The 25,753-nt window shown below is 40.8% G+C and overlaps 1 protein-coding gene across 2 annotated transcripts in view; it reads left to right on the top strand.

The window, feature by feature from the left end:
* STXBP6 (syntaxin binding protein 6 (amisyn)) overlaps positions 1 to 25,753 on the top strand; it is a 238,469-nt gene that overhangs the window by 19,534 nt on the left and 193,182 nt on the right. For both annotated transcript variants that reach the window (XM_010843389.1, XM_010843388.1), the window contains exon 3: positions 18,608 to 18,796. In XM_010843389.1, coding sequence (XP_010841691.1) covers positions 18,643 to 18,796 — 154 coding nt within the window. In that variant the 5' untranslated portion in view covers positions 18,608 to 18,642. The remainder of the gene's footprint in view (positions 1 to 18,607; positions 18,797 to 25,753) is intronic.

Raw genomic sequence — 25,753 nt, 5'->3', positions numbered from 1 at the left:
ACACACACATATACACATAGATAGATACAGAATTAAAAAGTCAAATTTGTAACAATGTGCAGTGTTAGGTATTTCCTACAAGGTATAAAACAGATGGTGATTATCCTGAGAATGATGGTTTAGCATGTCATTTATTGCTCTCTAGGTATTTCTGAAGTGAAGTGAAGTTGCTCAGTTGTATCCAACTCTTTGCAATTCCATGGACTGTAGCCCACCAGGCTTCTCTGTCCATGGGATTTTCCAGGCAAGAGTACTGGAGTGGGTTGCCATTTCCACAAAATCTAAAAAGTCTGCTGCATAGGCTATGAGCGAAAGGCCAGATATAATTGTATTTAAAAAATGCAAGTAGTATATATTTAAGCTCTCTGCATGAAGCTGGGGATCCTTAGGACAGCAGCGGTTATTGAGAGCTGTTGACGTGCGTGCGTGCGTGCGTGCGTGCGCGCGTGTGTGTGTGTGTGGTGCAGTGGGTGGATTAGCAGAAGAGAAAGCTGCAGGGTTAGTGTTGCTGAATCTTCCCAATCTTCAGGAGAAACTAGAAGTCTTTTTCTTCTTTTTGGCCACACCTTGTAGGATCCTAGTTCCCCGACCAGGAACTGAACTTGTGCTCAGCAGTGAACGCACGGAATTCTTGCCACCGGACCACGAGGGAATTCCCTAGAAATCTGTCTCACATAAAATATGCGTTGTTTTTTTTAATTTATTCATTTCTAATTGAAGGATGATTGTTTTACAGTCTTTTGATACATCAACATGTATCAGCCAAGGGTCTACCCGTGTTCGCCCCACTTGAACATCCCCCCCACCATCCCACCCCTCCAGGCCATCACCAAGTCCCAGCTTGAGTTCCCTGAGTCATGCAGCAAATTCCCACTGGCTGTCTATTTTATGATGATGTATATTTCCATGTTCCTGTCTACATACACCCGCCCTTTGCTTTCTCTCCTCTCCAGCCACGTCCACAAGTCAGTCTCGACGTCTGTGTCCCCATTGCTGCCCTACACATAGGTTCATCAGTACCGTCTTTCTAGATTCCATTAAAATATGCAGTTTTAAAATATACATGGGCCAAGAAAATTTATTCTTACAAAACTATCCATTGATGACTCAGTCTATCCACTCCCCCTACAGTGAACTGGTGGCGATAAATGAACATTTTAAAAGTTCACCTTTTACCTCCCCTCCTCCCACATCATACTTAAGATGAAATGGACATCTGAGGAGTTTATATGTCTCTCAGCCACCTTTTTCCTGTAGCAGCTTATCTGACCATTCCCCCCAACACCACACAACGTACCTGGAGTTTCCCCTTGCTTTTCTGAAAGTGTGGAATGATCCTAAAGCTGAAACTCCAGTACTTTGGCCACCTCATGCAAAGAGTTGACTCATTGGAAAAGACTCTGATGCTGGGAGGGATTGGGGGCAGGAGGAGAAGGGGACGACAGAGGATGAGATGGCTGGATGGCATCACCGACTCGATGGACGTGAGTTTGAGTGAACTCCGGGAATTGGTGATGGTCGGGGAGGACTGGGGTGCTGTGATTCATGGGGTCGCAAAGAGTCGGACATGACTGAGCGACTGAACTGAATTGAGGGTCAGTGCAGAAATGAATGTGTACCTGCAGGCAGAATGCTGCCCTCACCTTAGGTCCAGCTGTGTCCATCTCTCCTGAAGTGTCCAGGGCACACCCTTTGCACAGATCCCAGGTGTCAGTCCAGGCATCTGTCAGGTCATTCAAAGTTAACAGCTTCCATAATTTTCCATCAAGGTGGATCTCCCTGTGTATTCCCAGCAGGCCAACATAATTAAATTCTTTAATTACATTTCAAAGATAGGCTTAACAGAGTAAGCAGCTCCTGATCACCAGCTTCTGAAGGATTAAAGTACTCGCCTCTTCTGTGGCTGTGGAACAGCAGCATCAGACTCCTCATTTAGTCACGGGTGGCCTATTGTCCTTGTCCTTCTCCTTGGCTAGACTCTTTCTGTTGGATAGATCTACCTGGTCTATAATCTCCATCCCTTATGCAAAGCCCAGATCTTGGTAATTATTCAGTAAACGTGTGAAGAAGGAAAGCTCCTGACCCCAGGTGGAATTTCTTTGTTACCTCTGATAATAAAGAACAGTGTGTGGAGCAGAAATAGTCATCAAAGTCAGATGGTTGGCCTCTTAAAAGGTGCGGAGAGCTTCAGCTCCACGTGATGTGGCTTCCCTTTCTGACTGTGAGTGGTGAATGATAGTGTTATTCTTCATCCCCTTGCTAATTACTGAGTCCATGAAACCAGTCTAAATTGATTTCTTTCAACTGCTGCACTGAATTGCTTGCTTGTGGCTATTGTTCTCCCTGGGTTGTAAGGCCTGCTGTGACCTTAGTGGCCTGGTGCCTAGGACAGTGTTGCTTATTGGATGAGTAAGACTGTGTCTTATCCCAGATCCGCTCTGTTCCTTGTGTGTGCCTTTTCTTTTCTCACCCGTCCCTTTTTTTTAAATGTCTGCACAGCCCTGCATCTCCCTTGGGTAACAACACTCCATCCACACTGGTGGTGGTGGTGGTTTGGTTGTTAAGTCATGTCTGACTCTTGTGACCCCATGGACTATAGACTGCCAGGCTCCTCTGTCCATGGGGTTTCCCAGGCAAGAATACTGAAGTGGGTTGACATTTCCTTCTCCAGGGGATCTTCCTGATCCAGGAATTGAACCCAGGTCTCCTGCATTGCAGGCAGATTCTTTACTAACTGAGCTACAAGGGAATCCCATATCCCCACTGGGGCAGACTTAAATTGGATCCGTCATTGTTTTCTCTCTTAAGCTGATAGTTCCATATGGTGAAGCAGAGAGGTGCAGTGGAAATAGGACAGGATTGCAGGAAGCTAACTTGTCTCTTTTCTGGCTGAGTCTAGCAGAGTCATCAGAGGCAGGTCCCTTCTCTGAGCTGCATTCTGTTTACTTGTCTAGGAGAGACAATGATAGCTCCTTCATAAATTGGGAAGATGAAATAAGATGTCACTGGTAGAAAACGTTATAAAATGCACTGTGATATGTATATGCTTTTGCAGATAAGCTGACATGCTTACATGCTTTTCTGCCTTTCAAGGTAGGAGCAGGCTGACCTATGGAGGTCATTTCCCTCCTGCTTCATCCTTCATAACAATCTTGTGAAGTAGGTGGCACTGCCCCATCTTAAAGATGAAGATACAGTGCTCAGAGAGACAGAATTCTACTCAAATTTATTCATCAAGTAAAGGCAAAGACAGAGTTCAGACCTGATCATCTGATGACAAATCCTGTCGTCTTTTCACCACCCAACATCTGTAAGATTGAGTGTAGGGGGGAAGTGACCACTGTGTCCCGGTTCCAGATTCTGAATGGTGAGCTGGATTACTTGTGCTTGAATGTCTGTGTAATTTGTTAATGTGTGACACTAGTGTTAATCTGAGTTAGTCTTAGAGTAGTGTTCAATTGATAGGTTTTTTTCTTCCCTATCAAACATTGCACAGCTGGTTAGATCAGAAGTTAGCTGTTTTCTAGAACATGCTGATTAAGAAAGGGGTTGACATTGAATGACAGAAGAGCTGATCAAATGGGGCAGAATCTGCATTTGCCTATGGACCTTGAGTTTGACCTGGATTTGTAGGCTGTTCGGTGGCAACCCTGATGCATAGAGGGGGATGCCTGCCTTCCCACTCATCCCTCTCACATGGAGATCACTGTTGATTGGACGTTGGATCCTAACCAAGGCATTCTAGTTTGTTGCTTCTGGGGAGTCTGAAGTGAACCTGTAGAGACTCTTCAGTTACCCAATAGGACCTTGTGCAGCTGTGTGTGGAAATCAGGATAATTCCGGCATTTCTGAGAGCATTTTAATAGAGCACTGATTACAGATTGCAGGCACCTGGTGGTGTTTTTGCACTGAGGCTAAGGGTGCAGTTCTAAAGACAAGAACTGGGCCTGACATATTCCTATTTTCCTCTCCTGTTGTTTCCCAGGGCTTGGAACAGGCACTGAGACACCCTTATAGCGGCTCATCCAGGTTTTGGACATGATTAACATGTGCTTTCAGGAGACCATCTCCGCCTGCCCTCCAATCCAGAACATTAATTCCCAGGCTGGTAATGGACTCATGCCTTTGCCCAGGGCACGTTCTCCTTCCGGTGGCTCAGAGCACTGAGATGGTGGGAGGGGCTCCTGTTAGTTGGGGTCAGCACAGGGCCCTGTGGCTTCAGACTTGGCCAAAACAATTCTGTGCTTCTTGGACTATCTCAAGCTGTTCCACCTGGGCAGCCATCATTGCTTTTGGACTTAACACCCAAACGAGAAACACAAACTGTGAAAATTCAAGGGAGTAGAAGGTGAGAGCCAAAAGTTGAGGTTGCGAAATCTACGGGCTAGGGATATTCTAGTCCAACACTTAAGTTCATGCCAATTCATAAGAAAAAGAGGACGAATCAGAGAAGAGTCCCCACAGCAGTAAATGATGTTTTCTGTCTTTCTCTCTCCCTTCTGACACACCACACGTTCTCACCTTCCACAAACTCAGGATTACTGTCATCGCTTGTACTTTAAGGAGCATCACAGCAAAGTGGAGAACAATAGTGAGCCCTCATCTTGGCCTTGGCACCCTGTATGATTTGGATATTACCCTCTGGACTTAAGTTTTCATACGATTCGAGGAAGAGAGTTGAATGAGCTAGAAAATCACTAAATCACTTCCAGCTGTTAAATGTGTAAGCTTAAGAATGCCCACATATCTACTTGCTCACGTCTTTCAACTGAAGTATAGGCAGCTGATTGGTAGGGCTCCTAACAGTGTCAAGCAGTGGTGGTTGATTGACTCATTTGGAAGGTCTTGCTGAGATCTTCCTCAGTAAAGTCAAGTGGAGAGAATTCCTCTTGCCAGCCTTTCAAATGGGTGAAGCCAGGAGCTTTGCTGTTGGGGAAGCAGCTAGGGTTGCCTGAAGCACTGGCAGTGGAAGATTGAAGGTGCAGAAAGTGTGTGTGGCAGGAGGTACCAAGGAGGGTCCAAGTTGTGCTTTTGAAATACCAGAGGGGGTAATACAGCTCAGGAAGTGGAAAGAGGAGTTTCCCCTGAGAACAAGCAGAAATCTTTGAAATATGTGCCTTTCATTTTTAAGCCTTTTCCGGTTTGGAAAATAGCCTACAAGGTTTATTAAATAGCCTGGTGGCAGCCATCCAAGATCCTCCTGGGAGCTGACTCCTGTTGTAAACGGCTGGTCTCCAAAGGAGGCTGACGAACAGCTGTGGTGAGGCTTCGGTGGGCACTGTCCTATTTATGGAGATAGAGATTTATCATAAACTCTCTCCATTAACATATTCTTAACTCCCCAATTTTTCATTTGTGGAATCAAAACAAGCTCTATTCTGTCTAGATTACGTGATCCTATTTGCCAATTTCACAGTGTGACCTGCACACCCCAGATGAACAGATATCCAGAAAGGACTTCAAACTCCGGCCTGATTCGTTATCTTTGTAGTGGCTGGGCAGGGATGATAACTCGTCCAACCGAAAGCAAGGCTGATCAAAGGCAAAACTGTGAAGCAGATGAATTTGTCTTGATCTACTAGGAATGTGTTTCTATCTCATCTCTCTCTGCCTTTTTTGTTTCCTTGATAGGAGATAGTGAGGTAGGCCAAGACTCCGAGGATCATGCTTCCTAGGTTCAGATCCTAGCTCTGCCCTTGAAAAGCTGCATGATCTAGAGCAACTTGCTTAGCTATCCTGAGTCTTAGTTTCCTCATCTGTAAAATGGATTCTCACTCTCCCCTCTCCCACATATAAATGTATTAATGAGGACTTGCAAATACCAAAGTCTTTTGTTTAATTGTATGTGTCTCCTATTGGAATTTGAGGTAATGGGAAAAGCTGGGAGAGAATCTTCAGCACTGTTCAGATTATATTATGTGCTAAATCACTTCAGTCGTGTCTGGCTCTTTGTGACCCTATGAACCATACCCCCAGGCTTCTCTGTCCATGGGATTCTCCAGGCAAGAATACTGGAGTCAGTTGCTGTGCCATTCTCCAAGGGATCTTCCTGACCCACACTAGGGATCTTCCTGACCCACTTTAGGGATCTTCCTGATACCGGATCAAACCCGCGTCTCTTGTCTGCTGCATTGGCAGACGGGTTCTTTACCATTAGTGCTACCTGGGAAGCCCATTTAGATTACATTACACAGACACAAAATCAGGAACTGGACCCTTGGGGAAACTGATTAAAGTTGAAATGCCAATCCTTGGCTCAATCCGTATGAGAAGTTTAATGACCTTATGGACAATCACATTTGTAACACTGAGTCATTGAAGGACAGAGTGCCTTGTCTTTGAGGTTGACACGGTAAATGTGTCTAACAGCACTTCTGGATGTGTCACATTTCTTCTGCATCCCTCATTGCTCTGAAGGACATAATGTCAGAGTATAACACTGATAAAACATCAATTACAGAAAACGAATTGAACTATCTCAAGAAATTATAAAGTGACAATATTCTCCAAATAAGGGATTCAAGGAGGAAATGCTCTCAGAATTGATATCTGGAGACTATTTTGAGAAGGTTTGCTCTGATTTTTAGATTTTTAGAAAATCTGTAAACTTGTTTTAACTACATTTTCATTTTTTATACATTTTATACCCTTAAAAAATTGGCCATTGACCATCGGCATTAGGGCTTCCCAGATGGTGCAGTGGTAAAGAATCTGCTTGCCAGTGCAGGAGACGCAAGAGACATGGATTTGATCCCTGGATTGGGAAGATACTCTGGAGTAGGAAATGGCAACACTCCCAGTATTCTTGCCTGGGGAGTCCCATGGACAGAGGAGCCTGGTGGGCTCCAGTCCACAGGGTCTCAAAAGTGTCAGACACGACTGAGCATACATGCAATGGCCAATTGGCTAGTATTATGTTCCAGGTCTGTTCTAAAATATAAATAGCTAAATCAAGAGAATTTATAATTTACCTAAGATTTGAGTTAACAAATATAAAAAAGGCTCTGTTATGCTTTTGTCTTCAGTGTCAAGGAAGAAAAGAAGCATTCTAATTCAGCAAGCAGTACCAAGCATGGCACACAATTAAAATGTTTATTTTCGTGTTGTCAGTCCTCATGTGGCTTTGTCCATATTTGGTGGGAATAGATATGTTTATTATGAGTGCTGTCTATAAACACTGCTCTCAGGCCAACATACTGTTTTGTTAGTTCACCAGCTAGCTGTTGGGTACCGCAGTGACATGAGTACTTGAAAATTGCAAAATGCCAACAACTGGAGGTTCTTTTAGTTTGTTTTCCCTAAACCCTCTGTTCTTTCTTTGATGAGCCTAAATTCATTTTTAAGGCCTGCCTCACACTTTGGATCAATAATCCTGTCATTATGCACACCCCAAATTGCCCTTCCCTTTGGTACTTTATTTCTCCCCATCACTTCAGAATTGCTATATGGGTACTATAGAACTAGCTTAGCTGGTCCTGGAAATTTAAGCTTGTGCATGTGGAGGTTCTATTACAGAATAAACCCTTCAGCAAATCCTCTGAATGGCATGTTCCCAGCACCCTTTTTTTGTTGTTGGTAATGTTATTTTTTTGGCTTTATCATATCATCTGTTAAAGTTAGGGAAGTGATCTCTAAGGCAGCTAAAAAAGTCCACCCACCATGTAAATAAACTTCTGTAAATATAGGTCCTGTGATCTGGGTGCAGAGTAGGGTTTGTTCTTTGGATATTAAGCCGACAAGAAGCATGTGCTTACTGAACATATAAACAAGGAAAGAGGAGAAGACAATAGTCTAGATTTATAATTGAAGCAGACATGAGTCACTGGCTTGGAGGATCCTGTGAACGTAATGTCTTCTACAAGAGGAGGGTTAGTATACACATGGAAGAGAAAGCCAGCCAGGTCTTAATGGTATTTGGTAGCCTGATGGTAGAAAAGACCTTCCTCTTGTCCTTCCTTAAAGAGCCAAGGGTCACGACCAGGGTTGCTGTGTGTGGTTTTACTATTTCTGCAGTGGTCCTGATGCTGGGAAGGATTGAAGGCGGGAGAAGGGGACAACAGAGGATGAGATGGTTGGATGACATCACTGACTCAATGGACATGAGTTTGAGTCATCTCCGGGAGTCGGTGATGGACAGGGAGGCCTGGTGTGCTGCAGTCTATGGGGTCACAAAGAGTTGGAGACAACTGAGTGACTGAATTGAGCATGGAGTGTGTCTGAGGGAGCAAATACAGGCTGACGTCTGGCTGAACTTCCGCTCACAAGACTGTGGGCCCTAGCATGTAGCTACATTTGCTCAGAGGAAAGGTGGCATTTTCTTCTCATCAGAATCACTTCCAGGCCTGGCTGGAATCATTCACAGCGTCTGCTCTCCTTTCTTACAACTCACTGAAGATGTAAATTTATCCTCTTTCACCTTTGGGGTTCCCAACACCATGTCTGGACAGGAGTTGAAAAGAGAATAGGGCAGACTGATCATTGGGTCTCAATAAAATACATTTTGCTATGCCTTCCAGTTTGGGGAGAAAGAATGCACCTCAAAAACAATTTTTTTTTTCTTAACACACAAGTCAAGTTATAGTGGAATAAAAATACTGCTTTTCTTTGTTTCAAAATACAGAGATAATCGGATTAACATTTTGGCAGACTATCTCCTAGAAACCTCCTTATGCATATCAATACACACATACAAGTTTGTATTCATGAGCTCGTTTTCTGTTCTGTAACTTCTGTATTATGTTGGTCATTTTCCCAAATCACTATCTTTAAGTTATTTGATAATCCATCGTTTGGAAGGGCTGTGCTTTACCAATGACTTGAAGTTATTTGATAATCCACTGATTGGAAGGGCCATACTTCATTTTACCAATGAAGATTGGATATTGATGGGTATTTAGGTTGTTTATAATGTTTCACTCTTAAAAATGGATCTGAAGTAAGCATGCATCATCTCTAATACATACAGCGTTTCCTTTTTCTCTAGTAGTGGAGTTGCTGATTTAAGAAAATTTCAGTTCAAATACTAATCTCTGTAAGAAAGTAATTATACCTCTTCATAATCCTTAGATCAATAGGGGTGGGTTAAAAATGGCATAGTTTTCCATTTATAAACACATACACCTAAAGATTCTAATTTACAAAAGGAGCAAACTTTGCAAGATACATTTAGCTGCAATCTTGATTGTGTACTTGGGATTGTGTAGAGGTGTTTTATAAATCATGAAGTGCTGTACAAACCTCAGTGACTCATTACTAGAGCTTTACAGAGCGTTTGCCATGTACTCTCAAAACATGTTTATGGAGTCTTTATTGTATAAATAATTCACTAAATACAGATGTTTTTTTTAAGACAGTGGTTCTTTACCTGGTTATTCAGTAGAATACATCAAAGATATCAAGAAAACAAGTCCCAGATCCTCCCCTGCCCAGATCACCTGAATCTATCAGGACCTGGCATCCCAACTGATGTCCATGTACACAGTCTTTGTTTGGAATTCCCCCCTTAAGATATTTTTTGGTCTATCTCCAAATATTTTTTCTAACAGAATAGGGAATGCTTTTAGCTTACATACTTAAAATTTTTATTTTTCCTGTTTGGAAGTTTCTGGCTCCTTCTAGGATATTTCTAGCAGATTTTCTGTATGACTTATTGATTTAATCTCAATCTTTGTAAATCTTGTTAAGTCTCAAATTTGGACTCTTGGCTTGTCTACCATCCCCATCTAGTTTTGTACCATTGTCAAACCCATTCCTTAGCCCGTGTTGTTTCTACCAAAAAAAGAATGATGAACTTGTAGTGACTGCAATGTTCAACTTTGAATGTTATAACCAGATTAAAGTTATCTGTCTATTCTAGTGGCTTATCTAACTCACTTTTTAGATTCTAAGAACTTTCAGTTGAGAGTAGTAGTTGAACTGCATGAAAAAAAATGATAGATTGAAACATTAGCCTAATTTATTTAATTTATTCTCACACTTACATGTATGGAGAGACTAAAGTTTTTATCCTGAGAACTGTCTAATCTAAGAGTAAAGTTGTTTAAGTAGAAGTAGAATTGCATATTTATTAGGTTGGTACAAACATAATTGTGGTTTCAGACTATGAATTTTAAATCCTTAAAACTAGGCTCACATATATCTTTATTAATCAAAATAGGAACCGTTACAATCAACACATTCTTGCCAATAATAAATAAGTTTGCTTATACCTGTAGTGTGAAAATCCTTTCTTCAGGATTCGATGAACTCCTGGAAAGCATTTTTTCCCTCCTACTGGTTTGTGGAAGCATTTTCCCTGCAAAAAGTTGTCGAAACGCTTAAAAAAGTGGTAGTCAGTTGCTGAGAGTTCAGGTGAATATGGCAGATAAGGCAAAACTTTGTAGTCCAATTCGTTCAACTTTTGAAGTGTTGGTTAAAAAAACTAGGAATAAACCTATCATATGATCCAACAACCCCACCACTGGGCATATACCCTGAGAAAACCATATTTGAAAATGACATATGTACCCCAGTGTTCATGGCAGCACTATTTGCAGTAGCTAGGACATGGGCGCAACCTAAATGTCCATTGACAGATGAATGGATAAAGAAGTCGTGGTGCATATATATGAAGGAATGTTACTCAGCCATAAAAAAGAACACATTTAAGTCAGTGCTAATGAGGTGAGTGAACCTAGAGCCTATTATACAGAGTGAAGTAAGTCATAAAGAGAAAAACAAACACGTATATTAGTGCATATATATGGAATCCAGAAAGACGGTACTGATGAACCAGGGCCACAAAGGCAACGCAGACTTTATGGCCGTGGGAAAGAAGGAGAGGGTAGGACAAATGGAGAGAGCAGCATGGAAGTGTAGACACTAACATATGCAAAACAGCCAGTGGGAATTTGCTGTATGACTGAGGTGACGATTTGTTGTCAGACCGAGGCTCTGTGACAACTTAGAGGGATGGGATAAGATGGGAGGAGGGAGGAGGCTCCAGAGGCAGGGGACCTGTGTATAGCTATGGCTGATCCATGTTGGTGTGTGGCAGAAGCCAGCACAATATTGTGACTACCCTTCAGTTAAAAATAAATTAAGAAAAAAACTGCATTCCAGTATCAACCGACAAACTTCAACAATGCAAAAACCATGGTTACTTTTGCACCATCCTTGTATAATAATCTGGAGAAGGCGATGGCACCCCACTCCAGTACTCTTGCCTGGAAAATCCCATGGACGGAGGAGCCTGGTGGGCTGCAGTCCATGGGGTCGCTAAGAGTTGGACACGACTGAGTGTCTTCACTTTCACTTCTCACTTTCATGCGTTGGAGAAGGAAATGGCAACCCACTCCAGTGTTCTTACCTGGAGAATCCCAGGGACGGGGGAGCTTGGTGGGCTGCCGTCTGTGGGGTCGCACAGAGTCGGACACGACTGAAGCGACTTAGCAGCAGCAACAGTATAATAATCAGTAACCCTTACTTGAGTATACTTTTTATAAAGTTTATAAATTTACTTGAGTAAATTTTTATAAAGTAGCTAAATTTGACCTCACATTATCTCATTGGTCTTATGACACCAGAAAAAATAAAATTGATTTTTACTGCCTAACAACTTGTGTATTTTCTTGCTACTAAGTGATATTTTTTGACTTTGGAGTACAATTACCATTTTTAGATTATCTCTAAGTTTAATGATTGCGTGATAATGTCTCACTTGTAACACTGAGTACTTAAATACTATGAGGTTTAAGGGAAGCAATTTAACATTTCTCTAATTTGGCTTCAGCTTGTATAGCATTCTGCAGCTCCTTGTCAAGGAAATCAGGACCTGAAGCCTCTCTCTCAGGACCTGAAGCCTGGAGGAAAAAAAGTTGAATAGAGTGAAACTTGAATCATATTTATCCTTTAGAATATTACATTGGACAGTGTAGAGGGACAGTGGAAGCAAGATGGAAGTGGTTCCATCTGGTGTTCTATCACAACACCAGATTACTTGTGTTGTCATAGCAGTGCCATAGATGCTCTTTTAGGGGGCATCCAAGTCATTCAAACCAGGGATGATGGAGATGCAGACCAAGGTAGAGGTTGCGAGGATGGAGAAGATCTGGTGGAGCCCAGAAATACTGAACTGGATCTACAGACCTCGGTGATTGGTTAGTTGTTATGGAGACTTGGAGGTTTTGAGAGACAAGGTGGAATCTAAATTAACTCTTAGAGGAAATGCTCAGTTGCCAGCTAGACACGTGGATTTAAAACCAGAAAGGCAGTGGGAGCTGAGTGATCAGTGTCATCTAGTTAAAGGTGAAAGTCAAGGTGCATTTGCGGAATTTCAAAAACTAAGTGCCAGCGTACAGAAGTCCTATCTTAGAGAATAACCTTATTTCTCTTATTTATCAGTTATTTGGGGTCACCTCAGATTTCCCATGCACTAGGGGAGACCAGCTAATTCCACTGCCACTCCCCCATTCCCCCCACAAAGTTTTCCTGGATGTATCCTGTTTGCTGTTAACTTGGAGACTTCTTAAAACTTAGTATCAGCTGGTTTTGAGTATATGTACCTTGGGGTTAAGTCACAGTAACTAGTTTGAGAGGGTGAAGTCTAAAACCAGGCATTCTGGTTACTTGTTGGCAATGGGCATATGATTGTCACATAGACCAGATTACTTGTGTTGTCACAGCCAGTGCCAGAGATGATCAGAAGATTGCATGTGAAGTGTGGTGAGTGAATGAAGTTTAGATGAATCAGTTATCTAATAATCTTAAGCTAAATAGGAGGTATCTCTGTTTGACCAGAGGTGGCCTTTACCTCTCATGTGAGAAATATTTAAGCCCCATCGGCTGTACCACCTTAGATCCACCTGCAGGATAATGAAGGCACTGCCACAGGGCATCTGCAGTTTTAATAAGTCCCTACCACCCCTCCTTGTCCCCTGAACACACAAGGCAAGTGCCAGTTCAAGTACCAGAAACCGAAAATGTTCATGTTGGAGAACGAGAACATCTTACCTCGCTGCCCTTTAACTTATCATCTGCCTCCTCTGTGAGATCCTTGGAGTTTATAACTCCTCCTGGAAAGGAGGATTTCCTGGCTCTTGGAAGTGGTGGAGGATCATCTCAGTACAGTAATCGTGTACTGACAAAGTGGTTATGGGTTAGATGGCTTAAAGAGAGAAGAAGATACATGAAAAGGCTTGAGGGAGAAGAAAGCCAACTGTGATTAGTTTCTACAACTACCACTTAAGGCAGCCAGCCACTTTGACTTGCAAATCATATTGTAGGCTGGTTTCTTGGATGGGAAAGCTTTGTAATTATAGCCTATAGAAGCTGTGGACCAGGAAGAGAGAGAACTTTCATGGGTTGTAGGGGAGGAAAAATAATTTTACTCTTCTGCATTCTTAGCTGCTAGCTAAGCAAAAGTTATTCAGTCGTGTCTGACTCTTTGCAACCCATGGACTGTAGCCTGAAGAACCCATGGGCTCTTCTGTCTGTGGAATTCTCCAGGCCAGAATAGTGGAGTAGGTAGCCATTCCCTTCTCCAGGGGAATTTCCTGACCCAGGGATCAAACCTAGGTCTCCCACATGGCAGGCAGATTTTTTATCCTTAGCTGAGATCCCTGTAATAAAAGACTAACAAGAGAAAACCCATCAGAAGTTTATGAACATGTACACCTGGTATGTACCTGGGAGATACCCTGGAGAAATGAGTAGTTCCTGAGACAGCTTAGAATGTAGGATTACATACCATCTTGGTAGGGAAGAGGGATTGGGTGTAGACCTCTTCAGTTCAGTTCAGTTGCTCAGTTGTGTCCAACTCTTTGCGACCCCATGTATTGCAGCACGCCAGGCCTTCCTGTCCATCACCAACTCCCAGAGTTCACTCAGACTCACATCCATCCAGCCATGTCATCCTCTGTCATCCCCTTCTCCTCCTGCTCCCAATTCCTCCCAGCATCAGAGTCTTTTCCAATGAGTCAACTCTTCGCATGAGGTGGCCAAAGTACTGGAGTTTCAGCTTTTGCATCATTCCTTCCAAAGAACACCCAGGACTGATCTCCTTTAGAATGGACTGGTTGGATCTCTTTGCAGTCCAAGGGACTCTCAAGAGTCTTCTCCAACACGAAAATGATTTTTAGAAAAAGTGAAAGGCCCTTACAGGACTCGATGGGAGGTATGACAGTTGGTGACAAAGTATGTCTAAGTGTGTGTGGACTTCTAGTTGCCTTTCCTGTGACAAGAGTCCATCTTTCCTCAGGGATGAAACTCCTGGAGAGGGAATTTATGACAACTGAGTTCCTTTGGAGGATTTGTCTTTAGACAAATAAAGGAAATTCAGAGGAAGCCTCTCCCCACATTTGCTGTTTATTCTGATGCTTTTGCTCAAAACAATCAATATACTAAAGCAGCATATTTCTATCCCCCTTCAGGGTTACGTAGATTGAAGTGACACTGGTCAGAGGTGTACCACTGCTATGTATTCATCTTGATTTTCTTACAAAGGGATCCAGCCGTGGGCAGGGCATTGATTTACCAGCAGGAAGATCTAAGACCTGAGAAATCTGCTTGGCTGAATGGAGAAAAGAAGTCCTCTGCATCCTCTTCCTGTCCTCATGAGAATACACTCTTCCATCCCCACAGTTCCTCCTTAGACTCAGTTTTTCACCTAATCAGGTGTCAGGATGGCTGCCGGAGGACCAGTTAGAGAGTTGATTAAAACTACAGCTCCCAAGATTGTGACTTGGTGGGGGTAAAGGAGGGGCCCAAGGGTCTGCATTTTTGAAAAGCTGTCCTTGCCAAGTTCAGATGTGCAGTCAGGTTTGGGAGACACTCATAGATTATTTCTATGAAGCTACATTAGTGTCCCTTTTACTTTCTGATTCATTCTCTTCTAATCCGCTGTCAATTTCCTTTTCCAGAGGAGCATCAAAAACATACACATGTGCTCACAGGCGTGTTCATGTCCTTGTCCTGAACAAAAATTTTAAACAGTTTCTAAATGGAAGGCTATATCTACTCAGATTCTGCAAGAGTGTCTTCTGTTTTTCTTATCTTAGAGAGTTAATTTAAAAATTCCATTTTAAGTATTCATTGCGATTCAGGCACCAGAATAAGTGATTTGCACGCATTGTTTCATCTAATTCTTTCAGCCCTTCTGTGAATTAGGTGAAGATCTTCCCACATGAGTGAACTGAGAATCTGGAATTTTAAGAGGTTTACCCACATATAGGTCTTCAGTTTTGAAAATAAAATTTGAACCCAAGTTTGTTTGATTCCAAAACTTGTACTCATTGAAGTTACTGGTTCTATTTTTCCTCTTTTTTTTTCTCCCTTTTGTTCTTGGCCACTGAATATCCATATGAAAAAGCAACACAAGGTCATCTCCAGTTCTTACTAGTTTTTCAAAAGATGAGCAGAATTTCCTATGAGTTTGTTAACACGTGCATATTGCTTTTCTTTCTTTTCTTTCTTCTCTTGACAGATTTTGCATAATAAAATGATAGCCTTCTATTTCTTTTAATCACAATTTTAGAAAAGTATGAATTTGAGTTGGAAAAGCAGAAGCCTTGCCATTGCTGGGAAGGCGCTGGTCAGAGAATGCCTGATGAGTTTGGAAAGATGACTTTCTTCAAACTTCTTAGAAGTTTGAAGCCACTGTGCTACCATTGGCTTTCTTATTCCTGCATCCCCAAGTGCTGAGAGGTGAGAGACCTTGGAGCTAAAAAAAAAAAGCTTGTTTCTCTTCTTTAAAAAAAAAAAAGTCCCTGTAAATTGTAATATCCTGCCTAGCAAAGTCATAGGGTAAATCACAGTGGGAGAAATTCTGCTTGCTGACTTCTTGGAAATCACGGGATATCAGTTAGAGGTCAGCATATCAAGAAATTCTGTCATCATTTTGTACTCAGCTAGGATGAAGAACCCGCTGACAATGATAAGATATCATGATCTGAGCACATCGACCTGGCCACAGATCTGTATTGAAGGATAGAAAGATTTTTTGTTGTTGTTTAGTAATAAACACCAACACTTCTTATTCTTTATTCTTGGTGCCACTGAGAAAACCTACTTACAGAATTGAAAGCAGGAGAAATTTCTTTAACCAGGGGAATGTTCTTCTTCTTTTTTTTTTTTAAATATATCTCTTTCCTTCTACGAAGTTACCGGTGTGGACCAGTTATAGATGGACAACTGTGTTGGTAACATTTGTGAATCTTGCATTTTGAGGGATGTTCCATGTCTTCCGTCATAAATTGTCTGGATTTAAGGGAAATCTTTAATATAATCAGTAGTCAACTCCTGGAGAACCAGAAGCCTGTCTTAATTACTTCTTATATCTCTAATCCTGAGCACTGGGATGGCATGTGATAGGTGTTTATTTACCGATTGCCTCATTTGGAAAATTCATCTAGTCTTCTGTTTTCAGCATCTTGCCACATATTATTCTTCTTCCTCTCTCTCACTCCATATTTGTGTGTGTGTATCAATAGATACAGTTTTATAACATGAATATTTTGCTGAATCACTTGATATTAAGTTGAAGACATCATGACATTTCACCCCTAAATACTTTATAACATATCTCCTAAGAACAAGGACATTGCCAACATAACCAAATGTTATAATTTCATTCACAAAATTTAGCATTGATACAGTAATATTACTTAGCACATTCAGCTGTTCCTCGGTGGCTCAGCAGTAAAGAATCCTCCTGCAGTGCAGGAGATACAGGTTTGATCCCTGGGTTGGGAATGGAGAAGCAAATGACAACCCACTGAGCAGCTCTTTTGAGCTGCTGTTGCCATATATAGCTGTATTATTGATCCCTCTGCAGGATCTCTGAACACTCTGTACAGCCTGCATGACCTCTGCATGTACACTCTGTACAACCCATCGGCCTTCTCTGCACCTTTAGTTCTGATTTGTCATTTGTTGATCAAATGTTGATTACTGATTAAGATATTGACGATGTCTAGGATGACTGGGATGATGGCATAGAAAACATTGACTCGTTTATTCAAGTTACAGTTGAGTTTTTGGATGATATACAGTTAAAATTCAGATTGACCTTGAATGTAATAGACACAAATAAGCATAATTAAGACCTTTAGGGAATACAGCTTTGGAAACTAAATATAGCATGGGGACTGTGTATATGTGTAACTTTGAGGGATTGGGGAGAGAGGGGACCCATTGTGAGTCAGCAACATGCTGCTTTATTTTCTTAATTATTGGGCACACAGTGCCAGTTAACCACAGAAGCATAGCATGTGGGAACTGCTGGGTAACATTTTCAAAATACTTGGCATTGGTCAGATATTTTTTTCGAATTATGTGTCCGCTTTGACTTAAGGAAACTGGAGAATTTGTTGAGGGTCCAGAGCATGGCAGTGAGAGGCAGAGGAGTCCTGGAAAATAGGACCCATTGAAAGAGGCTAATAAATAAGGATTAATTACTTAGCTTGATCCAAAGCAGCTGAAGGGTGATTAAATTAATGGTCTTCTGTTGCATATATAGTTATTATGAGGAAGATGATATAATTATTTCCTCTACGAATAGAATTAGGGAAATTATATTAAATTATATTAAAGTTCAAGGAGATTTCGAAGTGAACCTCTTGACTTTAAAGATTTCTTGACAGTGGAAAGATTTCTCAACTGAAAATGGTGAAATCGTGGTCCTTGTAGAATGGGAAGGGGGTGGGTGCCACCTGCTAGTTAGAGTCAGGTGCAGTTGGGGTGGAGACTGGCACACTTTCTAGATCCCATTTTGTGCTGTTCATCTCTTTGTGTTGAATTTGTCATTTTCAGCAAGTAAATCTGTATTCCTTTTTTGTTTGAATTTTTTTTTCAGTTATTATAAATGTGAAGGCCTTGCTTTTAATGATTGAAATATAATGCATTTCAAGCAAGTGAGAGGTTGAACCACAAATTGAAAATTACATTAACTGCAAATAAACTTGCTGCTCATTTTTTTTCATTGCAGTTGATTTACAGTGTTTTAGGTATACAATGAAATGACCTAGTTACACACACACACACACACACACACACACACATATATATATTCTTTTTCAGGTTCTTTTCCATTATAGGTTATTATAATATATTGAATATAGTTCCCAGTGCTATATAGTATGTCCTGGTTGTTAATCTATTTTATATATAGTAGTGTGTTTCTGTAAATCCCAAATTTTCGATTTACGCCTCACTACCCCTTCCCCTTTGGTAACCATATGTTTGTTTTCCATGTCCATGAGTCTATATGTTTTATAAATAAGTTCACCTGTACCATTTTTTATTTGGATTCCACATTTAAGGGATATCATATGCTACTTGTCTTTCTCATTCTGACTTACTTCACAGAGTATGATAATCTCTAACTCCATCTATGTTGCTGCAAATGGCATTATTTAATTTTTTATAGCTAAGTAGTATCCCACTGTGTTTCTATACCACATCATCTTTATCCATTCATCTGTTGGTAGCCATTTATATTGCTAATAGAGTTTTTGTCTTTTCTGGATATTTGCCTGGGAGTGGGGTGGTTGGATCATAATCTACCGCTCACTCTTGTATGTCTCTTTACGATATTGCCAATTCCAACCTGCCTTTTCTTTTGCTTCTCTAGAAAACTCACTGCGAGCCCTGGTTACTTGGCTGACAATGAGTGCCAAGTCTGCGATCAGCAAGGAAATTTTTGCACCTCTTGATGAAAGGATGTTGGGAGCTGTCCAGGTCAAGAGGAGGACAAAGAAAAAGATTCCTTTCTTGGCAACTGGAGGCCAAGGCGAATATTTAACTTACATCTGCCTGTCAGGTAATAAAAGCTGGATATGAATATTATTAAAAACGACTTCTGTTTTAAAGCAGTTAGTTCTAGTATCCAGGAGGGTTACAGTTCAAGGCTTGAGCGTGGCTGCCCTTCCACTCCTTTCCTGTTTGTTGTCTTCTTTGATCCTTGGAGACTCATGGCATCTTGACTCTTGAGGTTGCCTTATATGGAGAGGTAATGAAGTGCAGTTTTAATGTGTTTTCCATTTCATTAAGAGCATCTGTTTGTCCATACTTTTCCTTCACTAGGGCCTTGACATAAAGTGGGCTATCCTCTTGAGATTTTTGTTTTAGAACGTCTTCTTGTATTTGGATAATTATGACTACCAGCAGCCTGAGTTTCACGGACTTTTTTTTTTTTTTCTCAACAGTTGCCAATAATCAGTAATAGTTGGTCTCAAGATAAATATCGACACCGTGTGGAATGTGAAGAAGTAGACTCAGTTCATAAATCACAGCTTTGCCTGACAGCTGTTCCTTGTCAGGAAGAGGCATCTGTTCCATTAAGCTTAGAATTTTGTGTGATTTTTTATTTTACTTTTTCCTCTTTCTGTTTGTGATTGTAGGAGATCTGTGGAACTTACTGTGGATTCATCCCAAGTTTTTTGAGATAAAATTTGGATAAGTTTACTACGGAGCTGTGGGTAATGCTAATCTGAGGACCTAGAGCATTTGTAATGTTTCTGATATTTCTTGTAACTGGGCAGTGGAAAAATTAGGCTTGCCTTTATTCATCTTTTTTTTTTTTTTCCCTTAAGTTTCTCCAGTTGTGGCTTGGGAATAAAACTTTATTTTTGGACCCATTTTTAGCTTTTTTTTTTTTTTTAAGAATTAAGCCTTTGCTCATTTCTTTATCCAAACTTATTTCAGGGTAGCGATAGCTTTTTTCCAGAAAGAAAATGTAAAGATAACAGTAGGACTGTGTCTTAGTTTAAAATGAAATGGAAACAGAGAGCTGTTTGGTAAGAATGCCTTCTCAGTGGTTAGAATGAGGATTGACCCTGAAATATTGGTCTTTCTTTAACCCCAGTAGTGATTAGGTTAGTAAAATTGGTGATGGGTTGGAAGACATTTGCATTCCTTTAGTGTGCTGGGCAGTGCCTGCTATGCAATAGGGACTCAAGACTTCAGTAGCCTCTGCTAATACCTTCCTAGTATTTTGTTAATGAGGTTCAGGTCTTAAAAATATTTTCACATCTTTAAATTTCAGTTCTGGAGTTTTTGCTTGTACTGATAGGAATAGAAAGCATTAAATTAAATTATGTTTTGTTTTATATTTGGGCTGAGCTCAACATGGGATGAGCATGGATGCACAGTGATTCTAATTTTTTTAAGCTTAGGTCTTTCAACATTCCCTTGAGATTTCTTGAAGACAGGTAGTTGCAGAAAAGGTGGATGAAAAAAGGGCATTTTTGTTTTTGGCCTTACCCAGGTGGCATGTGGGATCCTATTTCCCTGACCACAGATTGTACCTGTGCCCGTTGCATTGGGAGTATGGAGTCTTAACCACTGGACCATGAGGAAAGTCCAAAGAGAACGGTTTTGTTTACCTTTAAGGCACATGCTGTTGTCAGCCTATTGCTGATCATGAAGTCGGTAATGTTACCTGGGTCCTCTAACAGCGTCCTCTCAGTGAAAGACTGTGACCATTCCCCCTGCCGTAGGGAATAGTAACTGAGGACTTACTGGGTAATTGCATTTCCTTTATAAATTACCAGGACCTTCAGGTTGAAAGTCTGAAACTATGAGACTTGCTTTTCTGTGGCATTCTAATGTAGGAGAGTCTTGAGTTCTGAAAGTCTTCATCCTTTTCATGGATTTGAATTTTGAGAGGATTGGTTGACAAAGCAGATCTGACATTGAAGCAGAGGGTTTAATGGAAACTGGGGCAGGAGAAGGCCAGGCAACTTTGACAACCACGTTTTTTTTTTGCAGTTTGAATTTTCTTATAATTGAGAAGGAAGCAGCCACCATTAGTTTCTGTCTTATGCAAAGCATAGAGGCCTATCAATACATCTCTGATAAAGCATTGTTTTAATTAACAAGTAATTAATTATGCAAATTTTATTAAGGAATTTTTATATACTGAGCACTCTTGGTGCTGGGGGTTTAGTTAGGAGAAAAGCTCATGACACTTAACCTTGTTCAGTGGGGAAGGAGCAGCAGTCATTAATATTTTACTCACCAAAATAAGCATAATTATTAACTGTGAAAAGGTTAAAGAGGAAAAATATAATGATTTGAAAGCATGTGTTAGGGGGATTTGGCTTGTTTGAGAGAACCCAGAACTGCAGGAAAAGTAGGGCTCGTTGGTTCTGAAAATAGGTGGTGTGGGTGTGGGGAGCATTCCAGGCAGAGGGAAGGGCGGCTTCTTTGAAAGGTGAGCTGGATTCTGAGTTCCTCCTTATCTCCTGTTCAGTCCTGTTTAGTCTTTGTATCTCAGCTTACCTAGGAGACTCTGCAGTGGAAGCAGGGCCCTGGAATGACAGCTGTTCCTTCCTGCTATCAGAGCGAACTCCCTATGCTTTCTGGGAGTCCAAGCCCTTCAACCCTTGTGGTTTGGTTGATGAAAACCAGCTCTCCGTGTTGAACAGGCAAAATTTGTTCAAATTAAGGCAATGTCTGCAAATAATTTTTAACCACATTTCATACTGCATAAAGAGTTATATTCTATTTTTAAAGAGAAGACTATCAAAGCTTTCAAAGCTTGCCAATGTACGCATGTCAGCATGGCTGTTTTATATATTGAATGTCTTTTACTAATGCTTCTCTTTGTTTGAATTTTTTCTGTGTTTGGCAGTCTGAGCAGGAGAGGCCTGTGATCAGGAGACTTATTATTTTTCAGAGTGGGTTGTATCCTCTAGAGGAATCCAAAATGGTGCTGGATCAGGGGAAATAAACTCTTTCTTGAGTTATGATATAATTGTGTAAGTTGGACACAACTGAAGCGACTTAGCATGCATGCACACAAGGAGAGAAATAACCTCTCCAGTTCATTCATGGAGCTTTGGGATAGAATTTGAGTGTTTCTCATTGGATTTCCTGTCTGACTTCTTGGATTGTATGCAGATACTTACTACTGAGATGCCTCTATGGTTAACATCTAAAATATTGGTTTCCACTTTTTCTTTTCAGTAATGGCTGAAATTTAAAAAACTGACAATACCAAGTGTTAGCAAACATGTAGAGTAATTTGAGCTCTCATTGTTGCTAGTGGAAATGTAAAAATGATAGAACTGCTTTGGTAAACAATTGGACAGTTGTTTATAAAGTTGAACTTGCATACATATGACTCCACAAGTCTACTCCTAGGCATTTACCCGAGGGAAATAAAAACATGTCCATATAAAGACATGTAGACGGAAGTTCATAACAGTTTTATTATTTATAATAACCAAAAATCAGAACTCAGATGTCCACCTGTATGTGAGTGAATAAGCAAATTGTTTTGTAACTATACAGTAGAATACTAACTGGCAATAAAATGAATCATCAATACATGTAGCAACATAGATGAATCTCAGAAACCTTGTATTGGGTGAAGGAAAAGAAAACAGAAATGACCACATGCTGCTGCTGCTGCTGCTGCTAAGTTGCTTCAGTCGTGTCCGACTCTGTGCGGCCCCATAGACGGCAGCCCACCAGGCTCCCCCGTCCCTGGGATTCTCCAGGCAAGAACACTGGAGTGGGTTGCCATTTCCTTCTCCAATGCGTGAAAGTGAAAAGTGAAAGTGAAGTCTCTCAGTCCTGTCTGACTCTTACCGACCCCACGGACTACAGCCCACCAGGCTTCTCAGTCCATGGGATTTTCCAGGCAAGAGTACTGGAGTGGGGTGCCATTGCCTTCTCCAGACCACATGCTATATGGGTCCATTTGTATGAAATCCTAGAATGGACACAACTTAAGCCATAGTGACAGGAAGCCCATTGGTGGTTGCCAGGTGGTGGAGCTGGTGACTGACTGCAGAGGAACATGAGGGAATTTCTTGCAATGTTGTAAGTGTTCTATATGTTGATTGTGGTGGTAGTTACTTGGGTGCATGCATACATTTTTTATAACTCATCAAAATACATACTTAAAATTGTTACATTTTATTATATGTAAGTATATCTTGAAAAAAATTGATTCTTAAAAATGTCTTACAGAGTCACTAGTGGGATGATCATAAGAATTAATTAACTGTCTTATCTCAGTCTGCGCCAGAAGAGGGGTAGCAACTACCCTCTCCTGTATAGGTACGAGAGGTTATCCTAGATGGTCTTCTGAGCCCTCGGACAGAAGCAGCTGTGATTCGCTGCAAACCTGTGCTTCCATCTATCTGACCTGTGTGTCACTGTGTTCCCAGTTCCTTGTAGCACCGGGCACATTGCCAAGTATAGACAAAATAGATGCTTAAATTGAAGCATTGATGGTTCATTTTATTGCTGGTTAGTATTCTACTGCATAGTTATAAAATAATTTTTTATTCACTTGCATATAGATGGACATTTGAGTTCTGACATTTTGTTATTATAAATAACAAATAAAATTGTTATGAACCTCTATGTACATGTCTTTATATGAGCATATGTTTTTATTTCACTGTCTTGAGGAATTATTCTCTGGGTTGTCTTACTGGTATACTTAACATAACAGTATGCTTTGGTACTCAGTTCTATCTAAAGGAAACATCTTAGTCTCTTCTTGGTTGGCCATGGTCAAAGCTCTAAATTTTCCTGGGATTCAGCTCAGTTGACAAGTTCAAAACTTAAATGCATAGCTTACTAAATACTTCATGACAATGTGGACCTTATAACTTGGAAGTGTTGGCTCATTCAGATTGTGAAGTAAGCTTTGCTTACAACTATTTCTGTAATCAGTTGCCTCCTCCATGATATTTGGGCCTGTAAGACCAAACTGGAAACTTGTTAAGAAGTTAATATCAATTTACTCTTAGAGGCCAATTACCTACTGAACATTCCATAATTTCATGTTTAAAATCGATTTTCCTGATCCTGTTTTAATTCAGTATGCGTAATGTATAATGCTATCCTTCATATCTTTAAATGGATAAACATGTTTCCTTGGCTGCTGCTCATTATCTCCATAGACGGAGCATGAAGAAACTTTAAATTTTGTGATTAATACATTCTGCTACATATTGTGTTAAAACTGAGAATCTTAATCTTTTCAAAATGATTTTAGATTTGTAGAGAGCAAAATTTTCTTATTAAAAAGAGTCCTGAATGGTCTTTGATGAAATCATTTATGTAAAATAGATCCCATGGCAGGTAATGATGTGGGTTAGCATCATTCTTGGCAATAATATTCTTTATCTCCATGGCTACCAGTCCTAGGTGTTTCTTAGAGTAACCTCTGGAACTTTACAGATGCCCTGGTACCACTTCAGTTTAGTCTCTCAGTCGTGTCCGACTCTTTGCAACCCCATGAACTACACCACGCCAGGCCTCCCTGTCCATCACCAATTCCTGGAGTCCACCCAAACCCATGTCCATTGAGTCGATGATGCCATCCAACCATCTCATCCTCTGTCGTCCCCTTCTCCTCCTACCTTTAATCTTTCCCAGCATCAAGGTCTTTTCCAATGAGTCAGCTCTTTGCATCAGGTGGCCAAAGTATTGGAGTTTCAGCTTCAACATCAGTCCTTCCAGTGAATACCCAGGACTGATCTCTTTAGGATGGACTGGTTGGATCTCCTTGCAGTCCAAGGGACTCTCAAGACTCTTCTCCAACACCACAGTTCAAAAGCATCAGTTCTTCGGTGCTCAGCTTTCTTTATAGTCCAACTCTCACATCCATACATGACCACTGGAAAAACCATAGCCTTGACTTGATGGACCTTTGTTGACAAAGTAATGTCTCTGCCTTTTTTTTTTCTTTTTATCATTTTTTATTTTTTTATTTTATTTTATTTTAAAAATTTATAATATTGTCTTGGTTTTGCCATATATCAAAATGAATCTGCCACAGGTATACACGTGTTCCCCATTCTGAACCCTCCTCCCTCCTCCCTCCCCATACTATCTCTCTGGCTCATCCCAGTGCACCAGCCCCAAGCATCCAGTATCATGCATCAAACCTGGACTGGCGACTCATTTCATATATGATATTATACATGTTTCCATGCCGTTCTCCCAAATCATCCCACCCTCTCCCTCTCCCACAGAGTCCAAAAGACTGTTCTATACATCAGTGTCTCTTTTGCTGTCTCGTATACAGGGTTATTGTTACCATCTTTCTAAATTCCATATATATGCGTTAGTATACTGCGTTGGTGTTTTTCTTTCTGGCTTACTTCACTCTGTATAATAGGCTCCAGTTTCATCCACCTCATTAGAACTGATTCAAATGTATTCTTTTTAATGGCTGAGTAATACTCCATTGTGTGTATGTACCACAGCTTGCTTATCCATTCATCTGCTGATGGGCATCTAGGTTGCTTCCATGTCCTGGCTATTATAAACAGTGCTGCAATGAACACTGGGGTACACGTGTCTCTTTCAATTCTGGTTTCCTTGGTGTGTATGCCCAGCAGTGGGATTGCTGGATCATAAGGCAGTTCTATTTCCAGTTTTTTAAGGAATCTCCACACTGTTCTCCATAGTGATTGTACTAATTTGCATTCCCACCAACAGTGTAAGAGGGTTCCCTTTTCTCCACACCCTCTCCAGCATTTATTGCTTATAGACTTTTGGATCGCAGCCATTCTGACTGGCATGAAATGGTACCTTATAGTGGTTTTGATTTGCATTTCTCTGATAATGAGTGATGTTGAGCATCTTTTCATGTGTTTGTTAGCCACCTGTATGTCTTCTTTGGAGAAATGTCTATTTAGTTCTTTGGCCCATTTTTTGATTGGGTCATTTATTTTTCTGGAGTTGAGCTGTAGGAGTTGCTTGTATATTTTTGAGATTAGTTGTTTGTCAGTTGCTTTCATTTTGC

Source organism: Bison bison, unplaced genomic scaffold, assembly GCF_000754665.1.
Source record: "Bison bison bison isolate TAMUID 2011002044 unplaced genomic scaffold, Bison_UMD1.0 scf7180017864181, whole genome shotgun sequence".
NCBI classification, from domain to species: Eukaryota; Metazoa; Chordata; class Mammalia; order Artiodactyla; family Bovidae; genus Bison; species Bison bison.
This window is presented reverse-complemented; position numbering and strand designations above follow the sequence as displayed.